This window comes from Columba livia, chromosome 16, assembly GCF_036013475.1.
Source record: "Columba livia isolate bColLiv1 breed racing homer chromosome 16, bColLiv1.pat.W.v2, whole genome shotgun sequence".
In the NCBI taxonomy this organism is placed as follows: domain Eukaryota; kingdom Metazoa; phylum Chordata; class Aves; order Columbiformes; family Columbidae; genus Columba; species Columba livia.
Window position 1 is genome coordinate 7,499,138 of NC_088617.1, and position 22,890 is coordinate 7,522,027.

Sequence of the window (22,890 nt, forward strand, 5' to 3'; positions counted from 1 at the left end):
TGAAAACTTCACTTCGAACACACAGAGCAGCCCTGAACACAGGACGTTATGGCAAGAAGGGACACAGTGTCTCAGTGGAATAATAACAGTGCTGTTACCCAACCCAAATCTCCACCTTTTGTGTATAAAAAAAAAATAAATATATATATATATATATATATGTATAAATCAATACAGTTACTTCTACAAGGCAACTAGGATTCAGTCCTGCTGACCAAGAACATAATAAAAAGTATTTAAAATTTATATAAAGCTCAGCACAGTCACGAATCACCTGGAGTACTCACGTGGCTGCCTGGAACCTGAAGGTGAAGCATCACCAGCAGCTGAAGGATTCATCAGAATCTCGCTTCTTGGAAAGAAAAACTGCTTTAAAAATCACCTTTTCTCCTTCGGTAAGTGTCTTTGTAGACAAGCTAATAAAAAGCTCTGAGTACATAAATCTATTTGCAACCACTTGCATTTCTATTTTATAGCTCTCTTTAAAAAAAAAGGAGGCAACTGATGTTGTCTTAAAACTGTTCCTGATTCAAATAGATTTGAAATTAGTATTTAGACTATAAAACTGCACTGAACTACAAAGATGACACCTCTGGTTTTGGCTCAGTTGTCCCTTCTCTCTCATTACTGGCAGTGAAGAACATGCACGACACCAGCACTTCAGGAGATATTCACGCTGTTAACAGCACTTACTCCCCTCCAACAACACAATTCCATACTCATATTGTAACAATACTTTCCTACTGTCTTAATTACAAAGCATCCCATTTTGAGTTGACTCCATGATGCTAACCGTAAGAACTAACTACATAAGTTCTACTAACACACATGGGTTTAAAATTAACTGAAGTTTCCTGAAAAAGGGCTGAACACCATTCTGCTCCATATCTCTTTGCTTTATTATAATGCTCCTTAAAAGATGACACTGCAGTTCAAGTCCGGTACCACTCTACAGAACAATGAATAGTGTTCACCGAAATTGCCATTCCCGTGAACTTCACAAGAGACACATCAGGAAAATTAAAGATACAGCACTCCATACTGACCAAGGTTCTGCTGGCATGAAAAAGGGCTCTACAGCTAGAGGTCACTAAGCCATTACAATCAAACTCTAATAAGGGACATCAAAATGTTTTTTGATTTCTGTTTAAATGACTGATTGCTCAAGTCTTTCTCAACAGGGTTACTGAAATTTAATATGGCCAAAGTAAAGGGAGAACTGCAATACCTCGGTAGACTGCTGCTCTTCAAGAGGACCACTGTATCTTTAAATGTATCCTGGATTAAACAACAAAGGTTTTACCTACACTTGTTAAATTATTGCACAGATCATTACACTGATAAATACATTATGAACCCATGGAATGTTATACAGTCTGGCCTGGAAAATAAAAGCAGCGGCATTGTCCTTGAGGTTTCAACCACGAGGGAGAGCTGGCCAAGCACTTCTTGAAATGGAATAATTATTAACAGGTTTCAAGCCACAAATGAGACATTTTAAAACAATCCCTAACTCCTAGGATTAGGCTCCTGGGAACATTCTCTTTCACTCTTTTGGAAGTGGCACTTAGTTTGAATGTCTTGAAGCTTTCCTTTTATCGGCCTACCTGGAGGAATCCAGCTGCTCTGTATTTTCCAAATTTGAAGCCATATAAAGAAATAAAACCGTTTGAAACACAAGGAAATTTAAACCAATATCCAATGGTTGTGGTAATCACTTCACTGACTGCGCTCTCTCCTGGCAACGGGCTTGTATGACTTAAAATTGTTACTTTGGGATAAAAAAAAGTCGAATTCATGAACACTTGCTCCACACGTGCAACCTGATTGCGCGCATCCTGCCAAACAGCAGAAACTTCCCAGCCACCTGCTCTCAAAAAAAGTAAATCCAACAAAACAGGTTTTGCAAAAGAAAATGTCCACATTTCATCCTCTCCTCTGGAAGACACTGTAAAACATTCACATTCAGACAAGTCATTGGAAAAAAAAACCAACAACACTATTGGCCTGTCAAACCGAGACCAGTTGGTATACTAGTTAGGTGGCTGCAGTTACACTTTCTGTCGTTATATTGGTTTTTAGTGTCTTCCATTAACACCTTTCTGGGAGTTGTAGCATTTGATGCCTCTCTACTGCACCGCAAAAAGAGAGACAGCAACTGATTTGTCATTGTCTCCTCAACTGGAAGAAAAATCGTTACCCAAGGCCTCTGCCTGAGTAGGGCCCTGGCTGTTTAGTTTAGAACAAAGTCTCAAGAGATACAAAAATAAAACCAGAAGAATAAAAAAACGGCTCATGTCAATCGTGGCTGTAAGGGATGTATAAATAAAACAAGTCTTCTCCTAGGCAAACCACACAGCTGAGCAGAACGTTCACATCAGCTTCACAATGCTGCTCATTGAACGGACTGAAATAAAACTTATCCTGCTACAAGCTATTTCAGGAGGTCTATGAGAGAAACCGTAATAAACTTGTATGCAGGAAGCTAAATCAGCTTCACATCGCTCCAGACAGACCCCAGCAGTCGGACAGCGCAGCCCATGGGCTGCATTTTGCTGTCGCTGCTGCCGCGACGCTTCCCAAAGCCGAATGGCGATGACAAGGAGGCAACAGAGGCACGTGCATCAAAATCCAGTTAGTCGGACATGCAGTTAAGCTATGTCGAAGGTCTAACTCGAGAAAAAGCAGAACAAAATCCTTGTTTTACAGTCAGGCTGTAAACGTCTGCAAATGGTACCAGCAGCAGGACTGGAAACCGAGATCCCTCGAGCCTTCCGGTCAGCAAGAACATCTCAGGCGCCTTGCAAGACTCAGCCTAGAGCAGGGCTTAGACTGTGAGCAGCTCCGGGTCCTGCTGCACGAGCTTCAAATACCACGCGACGAAAAGAAATAATAACTCTTGCAGGACAGGGCTGGAGAAGACCAGAAAAATATTCTGTTCACCACCTGAAAGATCCTACTAATAGAAATACACAACCAGGCTATAAATACAGCTACTTAAGCCTTTAAAATCTGCTGCTTTTGAGGTGATTCATAGGTTTTCCTTAACCTCTTGATATTACTTTCCTTCCTTAACATCATGATATTACTACAAGCTCAAAAACCCCTGTGAAGAGAAAAAGAAATAAAGCATTAATTGAGGTAACTTTGACAACTTAAGCTGGTTGTTTCCTTAAACAAATTAACTGATTTTCAATATAAAAGGCTTTTTAGGTACATAGTAAGATCTACCGGGTCCACAGTAAAGAACACCATGCTGGTAGTAAAGCAGACTACGTAACAATATAATGATTTAAAGTTTTCAAGTGAGCTGATTGGTTTTGGGCTGAGTGTACATTTACACCCCACCCCCCAAAATCAAATGGGATACACAGGACACCTTTGTTGTTAAAGTCACAGATCTTCTGTAGAAGTTATGGTTTGCGTCATGCAGAACAATTAGTTGCATCAAAACCGAGACAAAACTTCTATTCCATTCCTTAACGCTGACAAGGAGTTCCTAATGTTTCCAAAAGAGTGTTTCTCGAACAAGATCCTTGCAAAATATGCAGAGAAATACATGATAGAAACAGAGATACAGTTTGACATACTAAAGATTAATTTGGAAAACATCTGCTTAATTTAAATTTTACTATTAAATCCAGACATCTACTCATCTCGAAAGGGGCTTGCTGCCAGCCCCTCTCCTCAATGTTCTCATATTTTCCACCCATTTTTTTCCTTACTGGAATCTTTTTCAGAATTTGTTTCACTGCCAAGTTGCCAGACAGATGTCCAAAAGGCCATAAGCAGCAGAAAGATTTCATTTTTATCAGAGGAGATAAAATAAACGGGTAGAAGGAAGACAGAGAAAAAACAGACCCTATAAAATACTCAGACTGGGGAAGGGGGTGGGTGAGGAAGGAGAAATCACAGCTTTGAATTTTGTCTGTGAGGAGAGCTGGACTGTGCAGAGACTGAACCCACCGAGCAAGAAGAGCCATTGTGGATCTCCCTTGATAGCTCAGGTCAAAACTATGAGTTAATGCAAATAATTATTTAGCTCTAGGCTCCTTATTAGTTCTAAGGGGAGAAAATAAGTTTTTAAATGCTAAAAAACCTCATAAATCTTAAAAACAAAGCTCCAATAGAAAGTATCTTAAAGACTATGTTGAATTGCCAGATTTAATATGGTCACAGCAATCCATAAGGCATTTGAACTAGACCTGTTCAACTGCAGTTTGCTTATTTAATGGCTCTTTTCAAGACACACCCTGTCCTTTGTTTGCATTAAACGTCTCAAACTGTATGAGGGCTGGATGAACACCTATGAACCTACACATGCAAGGCTGTGCCATGAAAGGGTGCTTGCACTGATTGGATTTTTCCTTTGAACATTCGTGTCAAGAAAGTCACTTCAATAGCGCAAGAAGAATATATTTACCACCGTCTTTAAAAAACGGGAGGGCCACATTTATGTAATAAAAGATTCAGATGCTACTTTTTTTTTCCTAAACTGGGATAGAAGAAAGGAGAATGAACAGGAAGCACAAAAGTAACAGATGAGTAAGGTCAATCAAGATATTCCAGCTGTGTGTAAAACTTTCTCCCCTCGATCAGCCAGCACAGCTTCTCCTTCCCAGCTGTGCAAAACCGTGTTAACAAAGTTCTACCAGTTCTGGTTGTCCCACATATCATCAGATGAAGATGCTTTTTTTGTTGCCTTGGGAGGTTTTTTGGTCTTGCTCTCCCCTCCTGTGTTTTCCCAGTTGGTCTCCCAGTTTTCCCAGCTGTCGCTGTTACTGTTCTTGTTGTTGGAGACGGTTCCCGAGCCCCACACGTCCCAGCTGTCGGAGCTTTTCTTCTCGGTGGAATTGTCCACATAGGTCCAGCTCTCACTGCTTGGAGATTTATGGGCTTTTGGAGGATCCGAGTTGCCAAAGGTCTCCCAGAAGCTCTGATCCACAGCATTGTTCTGGTAGCCCTCCCCTCCTCCACTGTTCTGGTAGCTGTCGGCCTCAGCAGGTCTTTTATGAGGGGGGTGGGAAATACAAACCAAAGGTAGAAATAAAGTAGTTATGACAAATCTAACAAAAATAAATAACCACAAACAGAGAAAACAGTAACACTACTGCCCTTTGCTTAAAAAAAAAACCACTGAGGATAAAGGAAAAAGAACTAAATACATTGCTCCAAGTTGTACAAGCTTATATTCTAATTCACAGATTTTTGTTAACAGCCTTTTAAGTACTAATAGGTCCAGGGGAAGGGATATAACCTTGGAATAATTTTTAAATGAAGTTGTCATGCACTATTTTGTTCTCAGTTTAACAACTGTCGTAAACGAAGAGACTTAATTCCTCTGGTATTACATACAGGAGGACTACTAGCAAAGATAGAACAATTTCTTCATATTTAAAATTTACCTGCTACTATTATACTGCAGAGAACGTACAGGAAATAAAATTGTGTGTTTAAAGAGACACAGAAAATAATAACGAAAAAAAGTACCTTTCAGAATGATCATCTGGCTTGCCAGAAAAAAAAGTGGTGACGTCTCGCCATCCCTTACTGCCAACTCCCTGAACCTGGGGGAAAAAAGAACACTTCATTACTTTGGACTGAATCAACACCCCTTCCAAATCCAACCGCAAAAGCTGCAACACATTCCGCCCCTTGTTCAGATAAAGAGAACACATTTCATCCAAAAAATTCACTCACAACCTAATCATGTTGATGGGCAGGTACGTGGTTGATGTAAAGAACATACATTGACAGCATCATGCTGCTGGGAGATGTGAAAAGTGGGTCAAGTTCAGCTTTTTCACTCATTGCCAATAACAGATTTTGAATTCTCTCCTAGACTTCCTTGCCAAATAACACTGGAATTACTCCTTACATAAATTTAAACTTAACAGCAGCACTGATGTTTTGATGTTATGACTAATGTAACTAGTATTTATATTTCTACTGTTCTACAAAACTACCTCCACCCCATTTCAGTAGTACTATTTCACTGCCCATGTAAAACGGGACAAAAGTGGGGTTCCAGAATAAATGTGACTGCTCGGAGAATCCTTTGGGGGTTATTAAAACACAATGACGTCAGATTAGAAACACAAATTCTGAAGTCACACCCATGCAAGTAATTATTCTAGGTCACAGATACAGAGGATGAATCCCAGAAACCAGATGTCAAGTTGCCAGGCTCTAAACAGAACAAGGAACATCACTTATTTTATTCAAATAGTCCCAACATTTAAGGCACTATGGTGGTACATGATAGAGATTGCAGATACACAGTGCTAGAAAGACACACTCTGCTTACAAGTTATTAAAACAGGTATTACATTGTGCTGGACTTTTGTACTCAGCAGCTGTAGAGAGCACTTACCACATTACCAAGCATTGACAGCAAAAGAAGACAAAGAAAAAAGGTACAGAACATTAATAAGTTTAACCACACAAATGTACCATGAGCTGTCTCCATATTCTCTAGCAGATATTTTCCTTCTGTGTTTGGGACGCTGTCTGTCCCACAACTCTTCACTGTGCCCCCAGTGAAACTCTTACAAAGACAACATCAGTCGTGCAGCTTTCTAACAACCCAAAACGAGTCCTCCATGCCAAAAATTCCACTTCCAAAATTTCTGTATTCAACACAAGGAGACTAAAGCTGCGTTGTGGTTTTGTTTCACTATGAACTTTGCATAAGAATGTGGAGACTGGCTCAGTGTTTGGCCTCCTCCAAGGCAGGGAGGCCACGTCATACCTTGCTGGCCAACTGCGATACCCCCACGGTCACCTCCTCCAATATTTTCCCCTCTTTCACCTACGTGAATCAAAGTATTGATAATTAGTCATAAAATACTGTTGAAACCTTTGGACAAGCTTACTTGGGCTTAACAGCTAAAAAAACAGTGTGAAAACGACCTCAAACTGAAAGTAAATCAAAATGTACTTAAGCCAAAGCTAACTAAGTTAAGAAAACTACATATAAAGTCCATTGATCTTTAACGGAGTGAACCTCAGTCATTTGAAGTTCGTGGGAATTTTCTACTGATATACTACAGTTTGACAAAGGTATCATTACACTAATGCTGCGCATAAAAACACCAATAAAACTTGAAAATGTGACATTTTATAAATATATTTTAATAGATAAAAAAATGTGGTTTGGAGAGGTTAAAAACCTAGCAGATCCATTTTACTCCCTATCTTCTATACATTCTTGTTTAGATACTAAAAGGGCTCTGAACTTTGAACAATTGGTGCCTTTCACCAATTAATAAGTGGCAGCTGTAAGTGACTTTCCATGACCATCCATGTGCCAGGCAGTGATCACTGAATAATTACTTCAGAAAGTGACACCTATTTAGAACTAACAGCACAACATCCTATGGGAAACAGACCTTTTTATTTTTTTTTTTTTTTTAACTATAGAATGCAACATTCCTCATTAAATTGACCTCCAAAATAAAAATCAGCTCAACGAAACGCACCCTAAAAATAACCCTGAAAACAATTCCTCTGAACTGAGTTGGGGATAATTCTAGGGAATAGGAAAACAGTCTTCTCTTGTGATTTAAAATGCTATGTAAAGAATGTTGAATTAATAAAGGTAAGGCAAGTGAAATTATTTTGTAATGTGATTAAACCATTCTTTTCAAATTGAAAATTAATCCGTATCCCAAAGTGGTGCCACTGCTTCTCCTACGAGAGCATCATTAGTCTGCTTTACCAAAACCAATACAACTCAGGAAAAGATACATAGGTGAGTACAGCACCACCTTCTCAGAAATATATCAACATTTTGGAGCTGAGCCAAAATTCTAGAAGGACAAAACAAACACATGCCAAATGGGAAAGAGTTTTCTTCAACATACAAAACAGAAAGGCAACATTTGACATTAGGGAGAATCTTTGCCTAAAATCTGAAGTCTCAGTGATCTCTCCTCAGACTGCCTTGCTTTTTGTATATGCCCACTAGTGATTATCTATGTTTTCTCAGGTCAGCCTGTGCTCTTTTTTTCCAGCTGCTGTTGGAAACGCCATCAGCCACATGTTCTTCATCACTAACAACTGTAAAGATGAAAATCTGCTTCAAACTAGTTTTCTAGAAACACCACCGCAACTAGAGCGGCTACACAAAACGTCCCTTTAGAGCACACTTTGCACATTAATGCGTGCAAAACTTGGTACTAACTGACTGCCAGGATACTCTGAATGAATATAAAGGTTGCAAGAACATGCTAATTTAATGATCAATTGGCTCCATTCATTTTAAATTTATACTTTGCCCCAACTTCTGCTGCTCCCAAGGAGGCAGCAGCTGAACTACAGCAGCTCAAAGATGCTTCATTGAGTTTCAGCGGCGCTGGCAGGCTGGTGGGTAAGACACTGGGAGCTTAACACTCCAATATAATACTAATCATTCTTTTTGTTAAATATCAATTTTCATATCCATTTAGGGTGCACTTTCATCTTGTCCACTCTTCCAAAGCATGAAATCTAGGAAACAGTATCTAACTGGGAAGAATGTAACAGACTCTTGAGGACATTGGAAAGATTGGGGGGGCGGAAATCACCCTCATTATTTCTTTGCTAACATACCAACCTTTAATTATTTTATGTTTCCCCTTTGCTACTGTGCTTATATGAGAAGGGAGAAGGAGGCTGCAAACTGGGCACTTGTGGTAGGAGGAAATGATCATTCCCTAAGTCAGCACAACCAAATTCTGCAAGTCATATACTAGTTCCAAAGTTACCTTTTCCTGTGCAGGTTTGAGAACATTTTCATTTAATGTCTGACCTAACTCTGATGCCTATTTAAAAGCAAAACAAAAATAAAGTCAGTTATATTTTCCTTTAAAAAAAAAAAAAACACACACCAAAACCCACAGCCGATGTCTTTTCTGCAGACTAATTTCTTGGCATTATCTCCAAAAACACGTGAAGCCTTAAGCTTTGATTTGTACAAGCAGAACGAGCTGAAAAGCACACACAGTACAGTGCTGCAGGAGACATTAAAAGAAAAGAAATTAAACCAGATGCACATGGCAATAGGTTGTTGGAGCTGCCCAGAGGCCAAGCCAAGGCTGAGCTTGCCCTGAAGCAGAAGCGATGGTTCACCCAGCACCAGCTGAGATGGGCCCTTGCTGAAAATTTGGAAGAACAGACCTCATCCACCCTTATTCTTCCTTACTAATGGAATTACTTGTGGAATTAGATCTTCTAAGCAAATTTTCCACTAATTCTTCTGTCTTGTAGCGCTGCTATTGTCATCTGTTAATGACAGCCCAATTATTTCTAAGCTCTACACAAGAGGCAAAGCTCTGACAGAAAATTTTTGTAATCTTTTCTACAGCTCCAGGTTTGCAGGGAGATAAAACAATGAACTTCAGAAACCTATTTCAATCCAGAAAAGGATGCATATGGATATTGTACTTTGAGGCATCTCACAAAAAATTAAGCCCACCATACAAGCCGCAAAATTACTTTCACAAGACAATGTTGACAAGGACGTGGGGTCTGCAAATGTTTCACTGGAAATCAGCCCTTTCCCTACTACAATAATAAGCCTTTGATTGATTTAAACTTTTTTTCACAATTGCCACATTACACCAATTACATTCTGATTTAGCCCAATTAATCTAAAAGGGCCAGTTTGGTTGCCAAACATTATTCCTAAACATTAGCAGAGACTCACGAATTTCCACTTCCTAAGGGTTTTATCTTATCGAGACTCCTGAATTTTCATTTCCCAAGGGTTTTATCTTCTCGCTCACACTGGCTGGGGTGTGAGGCGGCACTCCCGTTCTTCCTGGGAATGAAGCACCTTGAAAACCTTTCCTCTGCAGATTCCCAGGTGTTTAAAAAGCCTTTTTGCTGGGATCTCCCTCTCCCCAACCACCATCATCTCCTGGCCAGTTCAAAAGTTCTTTGAGAAGACAAAGGTAAAGGTGACCCTGTTTCCACCTAGTAAAAAAGGTGAATATGAATAACTTATGGCTTGTTTCCATTGGACAAAAGGCTAGAAAATGCTTAAGAAAAAACAAGAAAGGGGATTTTTCATCCTTGAAAAAATCCCTCAGTCTATTAAACCTGGCAAATTGTTTATGCTGTATAATAAAGAGTATACTACACTAACAGTTCAGATGTGCTAAGTGAAGTCATCGCTCAAATTAGGAAGAATTCCTTTTTTATTCCATTTACTCAACCACAAAATTTTGTAAATACAGAAAGGGAAGATTTGGGTGCTTCTTTATCTTTACTATTGTTGAATTTAGGACAGTGTCCTAACCACCATTACAAACACTATATAATGGGGCATTTATTAAAGAATCTGCCTTCAAACAACGCCCCAGGGCAGCTCTTGGTATCATGCACTCCTGGCTCAGACATACAGAGATCCTGAACTCATCTGTGTTTGTGACGAGCACGGACAAAAGCACAGCACGTTTTCTGGGAGTGAGAGCTTGGGTATCTCTATCCAATTTAACCTATTTTAAATAGGTTTGAAGAAACATTACCATATGAAACACATAACATTATTGTAAACAGATTTGACTTAAGGCAAAAAAAAGAAAGACAGCTCAAGAGCAAATGTACATATTCAGCACGAACAGTGACAAGGAGTCCATGCACAAGAATATACGTGAGGGTGTTACCGGCTCTGGCTGCTGCTTGTAGCCCCAAAACTTTACCCAGACAGCACAAGAGAAAGAGCAAGGAAGGTAGAAGCAGCTTTTAGCAAAAAATTGGCAGCATTTTTTCAGGCAAGTTAAGTAGCATGAACCTTTTCCAACTTTAACATCTACTGCCAAGACAAACAGTTAATACGTTTGGGCACTGGACACCAAAGGTACTTTTAAACAATACATTACATCGAAAAGATGTTCAAACTCTTCAACAGAGGAAAAGATCAGATGTCTGAGGAACAAAAGCTAAGCTTCAGTAGCAGCTTAGACTCTGGACACCACGTTGCTGTGGTCCTTGTCAGTAGATGCAATGAGCTTTTCACACTCTATATCATATTTACACTTGCTAATAATACTAAAGAAAGAAACAGTTTTCTAAAACGGGAAACTATCAGAAGGAGTGAAATAAGATGATTCGTAGAACACTTGTTTTTTCTTACATAACCCAAGCAGCAAATACTTTAAAGCTTCCAAGTATCAAGTTTGGGTGCTCTAACAAGACATTTTGGTTGCAAAACACGCTCAAGTTTGGTTTGTGATTTGTAGTATTAACATCTTACTCATACAGCTGCTTGAACACCAACACCTGCAGCTTCGCTTTTGTCTGATATGCACATCAGAAAGCATCCAGGGTAACACTCCACGTACAGGAAGAGTTACAGTTCAAAGTAAAATCATATCATATCTGAATACACGTAAGCCCTCTCTCACTCAGAACTCAGACACATTAAGAATACTATTAATTTACACATTCTTACATTTGAATTTAAAACTTTTCCATGCAAACAGATCTTGCTTATGTCAGAGCTCTGTGTAATTCAGGTCCGACTGTCTCTGGTTTAGCCCTAATTTGAAAGAGGAAATGCTTTTGTATTTGCTACTTTTTAAATAAACACAAGCAAGTTAATAACAATATTAAGCAGTTCACATTTGTAATATTGTGTTAGGCTTTAGCAATTGAAAGATGGCTTGTATTACATTTTATCACAAAGAATACTACTTCCAGATAGACCATATTTAAGGTTCACAAAAATAAGGGTATTTTAAATCTGCAAGCATGAATTAAAGCATTCATATTCCTACTTCTCCAATGTATCTGACAGTTGTACACAGCAGAGTAGCACTGTTTATTTCTCGCTTAATTTGATCACTGCAGTTGATTGCAATTCCCACAGAAACAAAAACTAGAACCTAAAAATTAGTATGTACTATGAAGGATAAACACACTGGTCTGTTGACAATCAAGTCTAAATGAATTGGTGCAGGCAAACACATAACATTTAAAGCCAATTACAGTCAATAAGATAGAGCTAAATCTATAATCACCTTTTGACTTGCTTGAGATCCAAATCTGGTAGCCTATGGAAAAAAAAAAAAAAAGTGCAAATATATTCAAGTTTAAAAATCAAAGGTTTTATTCCCAGTAAACACATTTCCAAATGTTCTCTGAGATGAATGGACCTGTACCAGAATTCCACACTGAACAGAGAATATCCATCTCAGCACCTCTGGTACCCCCGATTGCTCCGGGAAAGCACCAGCCTTTCCCAACTGACAACAGTGCAAGGAAGAGTGTTCAGCACGGACCAGACCTCAGTGGGGCACTGCAGGCGAGTATCAATATCTTTGTCTCTCAGAATGTCACCCAAATTATTTTGCTTAATTGGTGACTGTTACACTCATATAAGTTTGGAAGAATTACTAAACAAAACTGAAAAAAAGCTGTAATGCACTATTTCCACAAAAAAATCTTTAAATCTCTTTCCACCATCATCTACTTAAAATTTAATAGATCTTTAATCCCTCTGGTTTCGGGCTACAGTTCGTTGAATGACTGTCACCTAAATGTGCAAACCTGCAGAACACGCAGAGTGTGAAGACCTTGCCTCAGTTTTTCCCAAACTGCCCCTCTGGGCACAAGTTCAGCCAAACAAGTTTCCCATTTAAACTGACAAAAATGCTGTAGTTAGAGAGCAAAGGGAGGGAAAAATATAAAACCATGAGCAATTTGTAACTCGGTCTTCAATTCATTCTCAGGAATGCAATTTGGCCTTACTTGGCATAGAATGAAATTTCTGCTTTATAAACAAAACATTTTTGTTGAGTTCTTTCTTGATGCTTCCATCCAGTGGACATATTTACAAAAAGGTCCAGCCAGAAACATGAGGAATGGTTAAAGCAGAGATCTGCATTTAATGTGCGTCTATTTTATATGCCATATTTAAAAATACACAAAAAGCAGAGTTCAGTTTTTCTTGGTAATATTTTTAAAGATACATCCCTATTAGAACACTAACAGAGCATGAATTACATTGAAATATCTTTAGTTTACTTACACCCTCTTTAGCAGCTGAGGCAATCTTGCTTGCTCCAGTTGTAAAACTGCTCCATCCCTTTAAAAGAAGTGAGAACGTTGTAAGCTACATGTGAATAATAATAGTGAATAACCAAGTGTTCACTCTTACATGTCAAATTAAGTCAAAATCTTCTCTAGTACAGCTTGTCCTGGAGTCATAAAAACTAGGAGCAGCTAAAATGTATGCCTGAAAAAAGCTGAAATCTCCTCGTACATAACAATGAATGAAGAAACAGATACTGGTTTTTTTCCTTGCAGATCATCACCAATTAATTTTAAGCTGTGCTGCAGAATCTTTTAAATATGGCTTTACAAATGCAAGGTTATTATCTGTGTCTACCATTGCCTTCTATCAATTTCATTTCCACCAAGTGTCTATGTTTTGTTTAAAGTGTGGATGTTTTGGTAACATATTACCTTTTGGGTAATTTCCATACAAAGGCTGTAAAAAGGAGAATCTTTTTCTCATTACCCCTTCTATTTAATTGGACTATACCACATATTTAGGTTGAGGGAACATCTTTTTTAAAAAAAAAGCAGCAAAAATATGTTTTGCCTATCCTTTTGAAGTCTCTGCATAAGTTATTTTTCTTGTCGTGTGCTGACAGACTAAAAGATAATTGTCACTATCTGCAGAAGACAAAGTGATGAGGTGATGTATCTTGTAGTTTGTATGAGTCTCACAGGACTCAAGATGAACCTAAACTGCAATTCCACCTGTTCTTTATGGGATGAGTTGGACAGTGTGGTCTGTGAATTCAACAGAATGTTCTCCTTCTGATAGACAACAGCAGAAAATAACGTATATACATAAATACAGCACCCGAGGGGAAAAATGATCACACACCGTGGAAGGAAAATTGGTTTCCTCTCTAGGATGAATACACATGCAAATATTCACTCTCACCATAATAAACGATGTAAAATTGCACTGCACTGTGTGCCTGTGGTCACAAGATGGCATTTGAGTCACGTTCCAATGACATCTCAGATTCAAATGATGGTTAACAGTAACCTGGACAACACCGTGTCATCCCTCTCTTGCTGCCTTAGCACATCCGCAATCCATTACAGATGTGGGTTCCAATCTGAACTCTCTGGCCTACAATCTATTACATACCTAGAAAATACTCAGCAGAACTATATTAAGCAGCCTGTGGGTTCACCTGGATTACCACAGAAAGGCTCAGGCGTTACCTTTTTCTGCTATGTTCTAGTGAAATTATTATATTTAAATCAAATGAGCAAACAACAGAAACTGGTGTGGATATTCAGACTTATTCACACTCTACAGACTAATGGCAACTAACCCTGGTAGGAAACCCTATTTTATTTCAAAGTGACTCCAAATCCCAAATACTGCACTGTTACTCTGCAGCCAAAGCACCAGTATGTCCCCCACTGCCTCTGACTTTATTCCCACTTTCCTTCAACAACGCATCCTTCATTATCTCTACTTTAATCATGGCAACTGTTCAACCATATGCTGTTATCTCTTCACACCCTGTCACAAGTATTTCAAATGTTTTCATCGCTGCTCAGGGCTTCTGGCACCCATGTACACACACATTTCACTTGTTTTCCATTGAACACACCTAATATGGCTAATCTATTTCAAGCATTGCCAGCCTAACTACTATTCCCAACAGGTAATTACTTTTTTTCTCCAAGCCATATTGAGTATTAGTTCTCAATCCGGTGCTAAATCCTCATTTCCTTATTTCTATGAACTGACAGCAGCCATAATTCCTAAGTTTTGGTCAAGTTCCGCCTTTTAAAGTGTATCAGTATCTTCTTCACTCTTTGAGAATACAACCAACACTCTACATGTCTCTGGATCTACTTGCAGTCTTTAGTTTCTCTGTTTGTATCATCCCATAACACGATAAAACAGAACGAAATAATAACTGTGGACACAGAAAGCTTCAAGCATTTCCTTACCGAGTACAATGAAGACATCGCATTGTTCAGGAAGTCATCCTCTTTTTTTGGAGGGTTTACTGTGTTTCCAAACCCCACATAGCGATTCTCTTGGCCACTACCATAGGAAAATGAATAAACAGTACCTGTATTAGCATAAATTCATTAAAACAATTACACAAAACCTGAAATGCATGAAAGAATGATAATTGTTTAACAGACTTTAAAATACACCTGTGAAAAAGTCCTAACGCATCTGGCACCCAAAATACAAACCCACTCACTTCATAAAGACATAAAATCAAGAAGGATCCACCAGTGAATCCTTGCAAATCAAAGTGTCTGCTATGCAAGCTAATGTGGCCTTAATAACTCTCCAGGTTTATCAGATCATAATACCAGAAATCTGAGTAAATCCTCATAAAGAGATACATGAAAATGGGAAAAAGAAAGATAGAAGTAAACAGAGTCAGCTTTGGAAATACTTCTGTTTAACTCAAATCACTATAAGACACCATCTACACTAAAAATTCACTCGTTAGGAGCCCTCCACAGTACCATTTACAGTTACAAGATCTTTCCTCAATACTATTCAAACATTTTTGTAATACAAATGCATTAAGAGTCACTTTCCTTCCTCTTACCCTTTATCATATATTATTAACACATTTTTAACAGTAAACAAGATGTAACCGCTAACTAGTGATTCAGGATCACAGTTGTGCAGCTGTAGTATAACACCCGAGGACCAGGCACTCCAAAAGTTAATAAATATTGCATTACCCTTGGTAGGAGGCAACATCATCATTTAACCAGTCTTCAAAAGCCTTGTCAGAAGAGGCAGTTGCAGCCTGAGATTGTCCAGCAGAGCTATAGAGGAAAATATTTCAGAATTTAACCGCATAAAGCAAAATGCACTGGCTCAGTAGCACAGTTGGACATATATCCTCATAATACAGGTGCAAAATTGATTATTTCTTTTGTCCACCAAGCGGAAAACTCTAATGCAACCACTAAAAGCCACTGGAGTACTGACTGAGTAACACAGGAATAGACCCAGACCATGCTACTCAGACTAGGAGTAGAACTTGCTGGATGACAGCCAGGCTTGAAGCGCTTGTTCACTTGATTTACAACTAATTTTTCAGTTAACGTGATTCTTTAGTGTAAAGAATCACAAACACTACATGCAAATGCAGAAAAACAAAACTGCTGCAGTCCAGCTCTGATGCTTCCCATTAGTAATTAGCACCATAGAGAAAAAGTCTGTTTCTCCCTCCCTGGCACTCAGTCATGAGCTGGAACCGCAGTGTGGTGACTGCACTTACGTGTGACTGACACGATGACGAGTCTCAGGTGTATGACAAGTTAAGATAAAACCAGCATGGCTTGTCCTCTGCTCTTGGTCACTTGTCTCTGCCACGGTTTAAGACTCAGACACAGGAGGTGGGAATGATTAGAGAAATTAAAACCCTGCTACATCTTGTATTCCTTAACTGCCACAAAACAAACGCTTGTTCAGGCAACATCATCAACAGAATAAAACCAGCAGACATTCAAACTTCAGGTCTGGATCCTGCAATTGCTGTATCAACATTAGATAACAGAATACCCACCGATGAGTGGAAGAGAGAGACATTTTAGGCTGAGGTGGGGTCCAGTTTCTGGCAGGAGACGTTTCAATGGACCACTCCTTGCCTTCAGCTACTGTAGCTACCTAGAAGAAGTAGGAAAATAATCATGACACTGGGTGAGAGTTTTCATACAAGATATACACTGGTCCTGTCGAAGTGAGGACAAGTCATTTTTCCAATCTTCTGCCAGCTACACAGATCAGTTCATTTGTTTTCACAATAAACTGATTTTTTTCTAAATCTCAGGCTAGTAATGTTGAACACTGCTTTTACTTTGGGCAGCTGATTTTAGGCAACTTCTTCAAGGAGGCAATTTTGGTTTGAAGAGGAAAGACTACATTAATAGAGGTGTAAGCACTAATCACAGAACAACAGAGGAACAGAAAGAGCTAGATTTATACACTAGCATAGAGTGGCTAAAACACCTACACAGAATTTAAATGTTCTCTCTGCTTCCTTAAAACAAAGGACCTGAACTTCATCCCTTCATCCCATACCACTCCTCCAATCCAAGTCTTAACATCAGCAAGTTAATATAACACACACAACTGAACTTACCTGATCCCTAAAAAGAGCAGCAGCTTTGCTGTTGTACTTCTCTTGCATTGACCAGCAGGGATCATAGTCATCTTGAGACTCCAAGAACTCTCGAAATTTCCTGTTACCTCCAGCCTTCATTTTCTCCAGCTCAATATCCTTCCATTTGTCCATGGTTACAGAACGCACAAAACTGAAAAGTGGTTTGTTAAGACAAGCTTGTTATAATTTCCTGCTATATCAGCAAGACCACCGCACAACCTCCAGATATAGCTAGAGACGTTACTTTCTAGAACTGGGCACAACACAGCAGCTCTGGTGCAGCACACACCCCATCTAGTTACAGACAAGGTACAGAGAGTATCACTCACTCTGGAGAAGAACACGAAGCAAAACTGGCAGTGAAATATTGGAATTGACACATTTTATATCCTTCTGAGGCAAAACATTCTGTTTGCAACCATAATGAACCCTGAGATACCCAACCCAACCCATCGCCTGCTTGAAAGGCTGACCTGAGGTGAACTCCCAAGCCTCGGTGTTTTCCTGAGCACTCAAGACATATCCAAATTCCATAGGTCACACTCACCCACTGGGGGTTAAATGCACCACATTCAAAACAGACCTGCGAGAGAAAAATAATTATCTCTAACACCAATCTCTAATGACCGATCATTACTTGTCCATGGGAAGTTTTCACTGTACAGCTCAAAAAGTCAAATAATGAAAACGTTACACACAGAAAATAATTTTAGATGGGAGAGTTCTTAGTGTTTGGAAACACCCTCCCTGGCAGCATAAAATTCCTTCAAATATTTATTTATAAAAAGAAATGCTCAATAACTTGCCTGACTTAGAACATAAAAATTACCATAGTGACTACCAAAAACCAGTGAGGCAATACAGTTGAGAGAGATAAAATTAATGGGCAGAGAGCTCAACTTGATTTCACTTTCATATTGTCTTGAAGGATAAGAAAGTAACAAAACTGAATTACTGAAGTTTCTTTCGCAAAATAAGATACAACATTGCAAGTCTGGAACATTAATTCAGTCATAATACAGCCTGGCAGTAAATGCTAGCAGATCTAAACAGAGGTGTTTCTTAAAATAGCGATACTGCTCATACAGTGCAACAACTTAAGTTCTAATGATTGGAATCGCCATTCAAGATTTAATACATTGATAAAAATAAAGCTGAGCCTGTCCATGGGCTGTCACATTCAAGGTAGCGTACAATCAACCTCCTTGAAATAGATCATTTTAATTAAGCTGTGCCCAAGACATCATGTGTTCAACAGACTCTGGGGGTTACAGCATTACTGGAACTTCTGAAAGACGTGCCAAATATGCAGCAATGTATCAGAATACATACAAAACCTACTGGAACTAAGACAAATATGAGATATTCAAATGTATATGTTACCATTGTAGCACTAGTATGGCTAGCTAAACACAACAGCTGTAGTAAACCACAACATGTATCAGGAGTAGGTAAAAAGAAAATGCAATTCTACAAAACTAATCTAAAGAAGATGAAAATTTTCTCACATTGTTCTCATCTTGTGCTCTGACTTCCTTGAGAACTTTCCTTGTTCTTGGACTTGCCATGATTCTACAAAGGGACAAAAACAAAAAAAAAGTCATATTCAAGAATCGGATATTGATAAGTTGGTCCGTACCTTACAAGCTCATCTTGATGGAAAAGACACTAGAAGATACCCCCCCCCCCCAAAATAAAAGTAATAATGATTTTTCAGAAGTATTGAGTTTGCTTAGCAAATGAATTCTAAGAAAATAAGGCAATTATTGGGACATTTACACAAAAGAGAATTCAAATTCCAACAGTTGTGTCTCACTGGCAGACCACATCATCTTACTCTACTTTTTATGAGTCATGAAATACAGGAGCAGGGAGCAGTGTCAAGCTACAGATAAAATCCACAGTAAGAAAATTAAAAATGTGACTCACACATAGTACATCGCCTAAAAAAACTGGAAGTATACAAAGCACTCATCATTAAAAGAAATACAGTGTCGGGTGCAACATCAGATTGCAGTTTAGATAGAAACTGAATTCACATTTCCAATCAATTTGCCAGTATGATATTTAAGTTAATTTTAAATAAATAACATCTCTTCTTCCTTTTTACTTCCAGCCCATCCTTTCATTTCTACCCCAGAAAACTGACTTCTGAGTCTTAATAAAAGACAGAGAAGTCATCAGGCTGACTAGAAAACGCACCAACTACTACATGTCAAGCTTCTTGGTCAATCAAAAATATCAGGTTGATGTTTTCATCAAATACTGGTCTAAGGGGCAGAAACGCCTTTATGCAAGTATTTGACACTTGTTCACTGTGCTATTTGACTAAATAGTCATAAACCCTTAAATTATCCATAGGATTAACAACCTTGCAATAATTTTAGAGGGTAAATGATTAAGTGTTACATACAATTGCCACAACCCAGTAGGGGACAGAGGGACTACACATCTTTAATTAGGAAAGCTGTTTTAAAAAGAAAACTGCTACAGGTAAGAAAACATTAAATTTGGATGACTTTAACAACATCAGTTTTTTAGATATCATTAAAGCACAACAGCCTTCCTGTGAACTGCAACCACAGCGGTACAATAAATACAATTATATGCACCGCCAGCTAAGACATCATGATTCATAAAGAAATAAGCTCAACGTTGTACCTGTGTATTATCACCGTTAAACACAGAAGTTATTTGTGGCAGAACTCACTTCCTTTTATCTAAAGAGTTTATTCCTTCATAAACATCTTGTTGACAGCACTTAATTCTGTGTAATTTACACGACAGTGTTTTCACTGGCATTTAAAATATGCTGCCTTTCGATATGAATTAATTTGTACAAGACAAAAACAGATAAACTGTGAAAAAAAAAAAAAAGTGGTTTAGACTGAAAAGGTTACTGCAATTATTGGTGAGTAAAACCTTCCAGTCATCCTGCATCCAGTTAAAACTGAATTATTTTTATCAATAATCAAATGGAAACTGTGTAACTTTCAGAAAACAGAAACAACAGCATTCCAATAAAAACATTTAATTTCGTGTAACTTACTCATGCCCATGTGAGGAGGGAGATGGCACTACATGTAAAATATATTTGCTCAGATCCTAAACAGAGCCCATAAACACATTTACATGAATCAAAGTCCATGTCTTCAATTCTACTATTTGTCACTGGCAAGATAAAGGAAAATTCTCCCTTTGCAGTACAGAAATTAAGTAAATAGCTTAGAAGTAACAGCCAGACAACAGTGCAGGCTTTGGGTCACTCTCTGCCATATTATTACATTCTCTTTGTACTCTATACTTCCCCAACGACAAGTTACACGGCCCCCTCTTTGGCTGGCCGCCTGTTCCCTTTACTGCTACCCTTCCTTTACCATTTTTTCCTCCTTTTTCCCAGGTTTTCATTCAGAATGACAAACAGAGACAGACTATAATACATCCAAAGGTATTCCAGCCTCAACAGCATGCGACTATTCCCGGAGTTGAACAGGAAAGACTCTTCCCACTCCAGTTCCACGAGCTAGCAATTTTTTATGGAGCAGAAAGAGACATTAATCCAATACCCACACCATTTCATACAGTACAAATTTCAGATCTCCAAGCTGACAAAGCAAGCAACTGCCTTTGGGTCCACCCTAACTTCTTTTTTTTTTTTTTGAAAAAAACCTTTTAAAAGAAAGACTTTGGCCAATTGCAATCTGAACGCATGCCCATTCCACAAGCTCCCTGACCAAACCACATCTGTCTGGTGGGAAGGCAGAGCTTCATCCACACCACGTCATCCAAGAAAAGGAGGAGACCATTAAGGCCACCAGCTTCTCAGTTCAAGTTTTCATTGGAGAATATAAATATCTTGGACTAAGCATTTCAAGGTGGAAACAGACCAACCTCACACTCTTATTTCCCAAACAATCTGTCTCTAAAACAAAAACTAGAGATGCACCATATGAGTTTCCACGTTAGGAATCTTCAGCTTGTTAAAAGCAAGCAAAAAGGCAGTTGCAACACTCGATACTTTTAAGTGGAAGTGAGCTGTGATAGCACTTTGATTCTCTGATGTACAGCAGATTCACACAGCCGACCTGTAGAGTATACGAAGATAAAGCAGGTGACGTGGTCTGCATGACTTCATGGTCCTGCAGGCTCCCTACGGGTCTCACCAGGGCAAAAAGGCCACAGAGGCCTCATTAGCCAAAGAAACGCTTTGAACCAAACACTGCCACCCACCTCCATGGCTTCACTTTCAAATATATACTAGAAACTGTTGCATATTTTTAAAGCCGTGCAGGTTTGCTCACTCCCAAGCACCGCCACCTTACCAAGAGCTTCACGGGGGATGCGAGGAGGGCAATTTCTTCACGCACACCTGCGATATCCGGATCCAAGCTGAGTCCCGGGGGCCTCTCTCAGAACATGGCCCGATTCCCAGCGACCGCACCAGTAACTTCTTTCTAGGAAAAAAAAAAAAAAAAAGTTACATATATATATATATAAAGAAATTGATAAAATAGGGGATGGAAATGCTGTCGTGAGGACGAGTTTAGGCCTCCTCCCTGCCACGCCAGCTGGGCACCAGTACCTCCTGCTTTCCCTTAGGGGTGACAGCCCGGGGAAAGGTTCAGCGCTGATGCCGAGCAAGGGCTGATGGCGGCGGGGGGCGAGGGGGCACGAACCGGCCCGAACGAGTGGGCCGGGGCCCGGGGGAAAACTGCAGGGGCCGGGGGACGCACCGGCGGTCTTGACGCGGCACCGCCGGTCCCGCCCGGCGCCTCACGGCGCAGCCGCTGCCCCCGCCGCGGCCGGCGACGTTGCAGGGCCGTGAAGGATTATGGGTACCCACCTTAACCCGCTGCTGCCCGGGGAAGGAACGTACTGTGGGCCGGGGCTTCGGCCGAGGCCCCGGGGTCGGGGATCCGGCCCCAGCGCGCGAGAAAGAAACGCACAGAGTATTGAATTATCAGACTTTAAGGGTTTATTTCAACCAAGGAAAAGCGGAATAAAGCTTTACAATGAATGTCAGTGTGCACTCCACTTGCTTTCATACTGAAAAAACAATCGACCCACCCACTTTAGGGGGTTTAGAACACATGGGGGTTTAGTTCTGAGGAAAACTTAGCCATAAAGCTGAATTGTATCGAATTGTAGGGTTTTTTTTGTTTTTTTTTTTTTCTTTAATCAGTTATTTCTATGAGCGGCGGGGGAGTTGCTGAGGCTGGATGTTTGTCCAAGGTGGGGAGAGGAGGTTGAGGGGCTGGTCTGAAACCATAAACCTCGTTTCACCTGGTCTCAAAGGACAATTTCCATCCATTGATCTCCAGAAATATTCCCCAAAGGTGTTGTAAGGTGTTGGGGGATGGAAAGAGCACCTGGAGATGCTCTCTGATGGTAGGAGGCATGTGCCAGGAGAGTACATTTATGCTCTTCACTGATTTCTTTTTAATAATCAACTGTAGATGCTCCAGAGCGATGCTTTAACATTTACATAGGAATCCCACCGAGACAATATGCTCCTCATTTTGAGTGCAACTCCTCGCCTGGCCTTTGTACTTAATAAGTAGGCTATTATCTTACTATCAGTGCATGGGAGATTAACAAGAGCCATTTTCATTACCATTAATGGGAGCTACATACATAACCCCCTTGCATCAATGAGAAGATAATGGGCCCTTAAATGTGCCTGTGTATGAAGGACAGAGGGGGTGTATGAAATACAAAGCAA

General features: G+C 39.6%; 1 protein-coding gene across 25 annotated transcripts; it reads right to left on the reverse strand.

The window, feature by feature from the left end:
• Positions 1-875: 875 nt before the first annotated feature.
• Positions 876-21,990, reverse strand: ARFGAP1 (ADP ribosylation factor GTPase activating protein 1). Of its 25 annotated transcripts, none has more exons than XM_065032341.1 (15): positions 21,902-21,990; positions 21,491-21,622; positions 18,677-18,740; positions 17,642-17,751; positions 17,148-17,319; positions 16,572-16,672; positions 15,739-15,825; positions 14,977-15,073; positions 13,016-13,072; positions 12,006-12,038; positions 10,650-10,679; positions 8,748-8,804; positions 6,752-6,811; positions 5,491-5,567; positions 876-5,006 (listed from the first exon to the last, which is right to left on the reverse strand). In XM_065032341.1, exons 3-15 carry the CDS (start codon positions 18,734-18,736, stop codon positions 4,649-4,651), a joined length of 1,299 nt encoding a protein of 432 aa, XP_064888413.1. In that variant the 5' UTR covers positions 18,737-18,740; positions 21,491-21,622; positions 21,902-21,990; the 3' UTR covers positions 876-4,648. The 25 variants fall into 25 exon arrangements, with proteins under 25 accessions (XP_064888413.1, XP_013226854.2, XP_064888414.1 ...); XM_013371400.3 differs by having other exon boundaries at positions 21,751-21,948; XM_065032342.1 differs by having other exon boundaries at positions 21,491-21,618; positions 21,902-21,926.
• Positions 21,991-22,890: the final 900 nt, after the last annotated feature.